The sequence below is a fragment of the Herpailurus yagouaroundi genome, unplaced genomic scaffold, assembly GCF_014898765.1.
Source record: "Herpailurus yagouaroundi ecotype Mexico unplaced genomic scaffold, PumYag 182, whole genome shotgun sequence".
NCBI classification, from domain to species: domain Eukaryota; kingdom Metazoa; phylum Chordata; class Mammalia; order Carnivora; family Felidae; genus Herpailurus; species Herpailurus yagouaroundi.
Genome location: NW_024412413.1, coordinates 22,784,528 through 22,789,256, shown reverse-complemented (window position 1 = coordinate 22,789,256; position 4,729 = coordinate 22,784,528). Strand labels below are relative to the sequence as shown.

General features: G+C 42.8%; 1 protein-coding gene across 2 annotated transcripts in view; it reads left to right on the top strand.

Moving 5' to 3' along the window:
* Nucleotides 1-234: 234 nt before the first annotated feature.
* The window catches only part of SLC25A3 (solute carrier family 25 member 3), a 7,279-nt gene continuing 2,784 nt past the window's right edge, over nucleotides 235-4,729 (top strand). The window contains exons 1-4 of one of the 2 annotated variants that reach the window (XM_040491143.1): nucleotides 235-349; nucleotides 583-743; nucleotides 1,993-2,117; nucleotides 4,443-4,622. In XM_040491143.1, coding sequence (XP_040347077.1) covers nucleotides 587-743; nucleotides 1,993-2,117; nucleotides 4,443-4,622 — 462 coding nt within the window. In that variant the 5' untranslated portion in view covers nucleotides 235-349; nucleotides 583-586. Of the gene's footprint in view, nucleotides 350-582; nucleotides 744-1,992; nucleotides 2,118-2,286; nucleotides 2,409-4,442; nucleotides 4,623-4,729 lie in introns of both variants that reach the window. The other variant, XM_040491144.1, reaches the window with a different exon arrangement.

The window sequence follows — 4,729 nt, the reverse complement described above, 5'->3', positions numbered from 1 at the left end:
ACTCTTGAAGGTGAAGGCAGACAAAAACAGGAGGTCACCGAGCACTACCGCACACCACTCAAAAACCCGGCCCCGGAATGTGCGCCTGCGCAGAACGAATCCTCCGGCGCAGAAGCCGGGCCGGAAGTGCCGGGGCAGGCGGGGGCGGGGATACGGTTGCTAGGTGAACGTGATGACGCCACGGCACCGGCGCTCTTCTCCGCCAATGGGTGCCCCAGCTGTAGTGACGCGTAACGTGCGTCACGCTGACGACGCGCGAAGGGCACAGATCTAAGGGCCAGGAGGACGTTCGGCCTCTGTGAGCCGCAGCCTTTCCGAAGGAGCGGTTGTGTGTTCGCCATCTTAGGAAGTGAGTGTGCCGGGTCTTCCCCCCAGTGGGTGCGGGGAATGGAATCCCTGTGGGGAGCTGCTTAGACTGCAGGCCTGGTCGACCTCCTCCCTTGTGGAGGCCGCCATAACCTCCTCAAGGGCGCGGAGGCGGGCAGAAGGAAGGCCCGTGTCGGGGTCCTAGGGTGCCGGTGACTTTGGCGGTCTGACGGGTCTCTTTGCCTTTCTTCTGACCGCTGCTCCCTGTTCCCTTAGGAAGATGTTCTCGTCTGTGGCGCATCTGGCGCGGGCAAACCCCTTCAACGCGCCCCACCTGCAGCTGGTACACGATGGCCTCGCGGGCCCCCGCAGCAGCCCCGCGGGGCCTCCGGGTCCGCCCCGCCGCTCCCGCAATCTGGCAGCAGCCGCTGTGGAAGGTGAGTTTAGACCCTAGCCCGATTCGGTCGTTATGTTCGTCGTGGCTCATTCGGCTTTAGTGGCCTAGAGGACGGAGAAGGACACACTTGGTTTTCTGCACCACAGGACGGCGCCCAGTTGCTTGCCCTAGGATGTCAGCCCTTTCCGCCCTAGGCCGTGTGTCGGATCCTTGGCCCTCTCTCAAGGGCGTGGAACGGCCTAGGCACAGTTCCCTCTGTGACCTCCACGTCCTCGAGAAAGTAAAGCTATAGAGGCCGTCACTAGCGTCTTATCTTCTCAGTAACCTGCCTGGTCAGCGGGCTAAGTATTGGGTGAACTCTCCTTCGTAGCTGCAGGCCACCTGCAGTTCTTTCTAATTGTATTGTCTGTTACTTGATTTGACTTTGGTTATTAAAAATACTCCTTCCTCTCATAAGTATTCCCAAAGTCTAATATTCCTTGACCCAAGGTGTAAGAGATAATTGGGTCTCTTGTTTTAATGTAATTGGTAGAGGAGGTGACAGCAGCCCCAGATAGGCTATTAAAAGGCCATAGTAATTGGTTGGGATCCCTTTAGTCTTATCTCTCCGGATTCTTTTTGGTTAGACTCAACTTTAGCTTAATTGTGTGTTTTGAATCCCAGCGGAGTGTAATGTACAGAGAAATCCAAACACCAAATTATAGGAGTCCTGTAGATGTTATCTATATCGTGTGCCTGTAAAATCTAAACTTTTTAAATCCTTTATGTGTTTTGTTATGTCTTTAGTGTGGATAAAAAAGTCCTTATACTGTTGTGTAGTAGTAAATGTATTTGACTGCAGGAATTTGTTTCGTTTTATACTTATATGAATCCATAGGTGGAGATAGTATTGGTTAGTGGCTGGGGTATACTTAGAAGTTTGCAAGCTTTTTACTTGTCCAGTGCTCTGAGTTTGTACTCTGAAGTGTGTTTTTATTAGCACTTAATAACTTGAAGTTTAATTTTAATTGGAAGAGCTATTAATGTTGTAGGAAACATTTAGTATGGCAAAATAGGTAATAGGTAATGTCTCATAGTACCTTCATAATCTAAATGATTCTTTGGTTTTGGTAGTAAATGTCTTGTTAAACTAGGTGGAAAATTATCTTTCAACTTAATTGTAAACAGTGGCCAAAGTTGTTCAGTTGTGATAGCATTATCTCCCAGGGAATCTTAGTTCTCTTTCATTCCCATGGCCTTAGTCATCTCTGAAGAAATATTTACCTGATTTTTTTTTTTCAACCAAACAGAGCAGTATAGCTGTGACTATGGATCTGGCAGATTCTTTATCCTTTGTGGACTTGGAGGAATTATTAGCTGTGGCACAACACATACAGCATTGGTTCCTCTAGATCTGGTTAAATGCAGAATGCAGGTTTGTTTTGCATGCTGGACTAAAAGTGTATTTTTGAAGCATGGCTTTTAAGTTGTAAAACATAAGCATCTAACAAGCTGCGTGGAAACCTAACTGTCCAGGAGGTAAGTTGATAACCAGTAACATGAGATTTATATTGAAATGCATGGTGTGTCTTGTCTTACTACAGAGTACAGTTGCGAATATGGCTCCATGAAGTTTTATGCACTGTGTGGCTTTGGTGGGGTCTTAAGTTGTGGTCTGACACACACTGCTGTCGTTCCTCTGGATTTAGTGAAATGCCGTATGCAGGTTTGTATTGAGACGGCAACATTGAATGTATCTTCCATGTGTGATTTAATTGCAAATACTTTTAAAGAGCTTCACAAATTTGAAGACATTACAACTGCTAGAAACTTCAGGAAACCAAACCCAAATTTTCTTAACTCGTGATCTTTATTTTAATTGGTTTTGTTTGTTTTGTTTTGTTTATTTTTTGAGAGAGACAGAGACTGCTTGAGTCAGGGGGTGGGGGGCAGAGGAGGGAGAGAGAATCCCAAGCAGGCTCCACACTGCCAGCACAGAAACCGATGTGAGGCTTGAACCCGTGAAACTATGAGATCATGACCTGAGCCAAAACCAAGAGTCAGACACTTAACTGACTGAGCCACCCAGGTGTGCCTCAAGATTTTATTTTTAAGTAACCTCCAACATGAGGCTCAAACTTAACCCTGCAATGAAGAGTTAGTTGCATGCTCCATAGGCTAAGCCAGCCAGATGCCCTGGAATGCCTCTCTTTGAAAAATAAAATCGTAGGCAGATTTTTGGATCCCAAACCCTGGCTATAAATGTTTTGGTTTTTTTTTTTTTTTTTTTTTTTTTTTGCTGCTGGACTGTTTTGACTAGAGTTCCTCTTCAAGGCCTGCCGGTTCTTTATGCTCCCAAATTGTCATTTTATAAGCAGTTACATGACAGAGTGGGTAATCATTTGTGTATTTTTGAAGTAACTTCATGTCCCTGTTTACTGATAAGATCAGGGCAGAACATTATGTACATTAAAAAAATACTCATTATTTTAGTGTTAAAATTATGTAGGCATAGCTTCTTGTATGTTTACATAAAAGTTTTTTGCAATTAGAATATTTTAAATTAGGATTATTGAAAAAAAATAAACGTCAAAAATGTATTTGTCCCAAACAGGATTAGAAGTCCACTTACCTAAAAGAGAGGAAGGTGAAGTAAAGGAAAGTGAAATAATGTTAGCAGGCAGGAAGGTGATGTATACCAGCCATTTTAGTACTGGCAGATATAGTGAAATAAGATTTTTTTTTTCTTTTCCCATTAGTTAATAGAATGGATACGAAATAGACCTTTGCTGAAACTTAACTCACGTCTCTCGAAGTGAATTTAATTCATTATGTCCATGTACCTTCTCAGCTTGTATTTTTTTTTTTTAATTTTTTTTTTTTTAACGTTTATTTATTTTTGAGACAGAGAGACAGAGCATGAACGGGGGAGGGGCAGAGAGAGAGGGAGACACTGAATCGGAAGCAGGCTCCAGGCTCTGAGCTATCAACCCAGAGCCCGACGTGGGGCTCGAACTCACGGACCGTGAGATCGTGACCTGAGCTGAAGTCGGACGCTTAACCAACTGAGCCACCCAGGCGCCCCTCAGCTTGTAGTTTTTAAATTTGTCTTAACTTCATAAAACTTCGTAGTATAAACTGCTTAACAGGCTAACATACATTAGGGATATAGACTTATTACCTAGGCAGTAGCTTTAAAACTAAATTTTTTAGGGGCGCCTGGGTGGCGCAGTCGGTTAAGCGTCCGACTTCAGCCAGGTCACGATCTCGCGGTCCGTGAGTTCGAGCCCCGTGTCGGGCTCTGGGCTGATGGCTCAGAGCCTGGAGCCTGTTTCCGATTCTGTGTCTCCCTCTCTCTCTGCCCCTCCCCCGTTCATGCTCTGTCTCTCTGTCCCAAAAATAAATAAAAACGTTGAAAAAAAAAATTAAAAAAAAAAAACTAAATTTTTTAAAGTGGTAGAGTTGGATGATGAAAAATCTGAGTCAGTTTTATGTATTTTTCTAGGAATTTTACCATCTTAAGTAACCCTCCAAATTAATTCTGACTGAAAGACCTTAATGTATAAAGTTACATTTACAAAGATAATTCTAGATATTCAGTTGATACCATGCAGTGAACTTGTATTTATCTATCTTTTGTGTAGTTACTGAAGTTTATTATAGAACCAAAAGGAAAGACTAATAATAGCAAAATTTAATATTTATGAGAAGTGATAGCTCTTTGGTTAAATTAATTTTTTTCTTCTTGTTTTAAATAAAGGTGGACCCCCAAAAGTACAAGGGCATATTTAATGGATTCTCAGTTACACTGAAAGAGGATGGTGTTCGTGGTTTGGCTAAAGGATGGGCTCCGACTTTCATTGGCTACTCTATGCAGGGGCTCTGCAAGTTTGGCTTTTATGAAGTTTTCAAAGTCTTGTATAGCAACATGCTTGGAGAGGTATGTAATTTAACTTTGAAATTGAAGTCCTAAGCTTTAACCTGAAGTTTAAGACCAAAAAGGATCTTTTTTTTTTTTTTTTTTTTTTTTTTTTTTTTTTTTTTTTT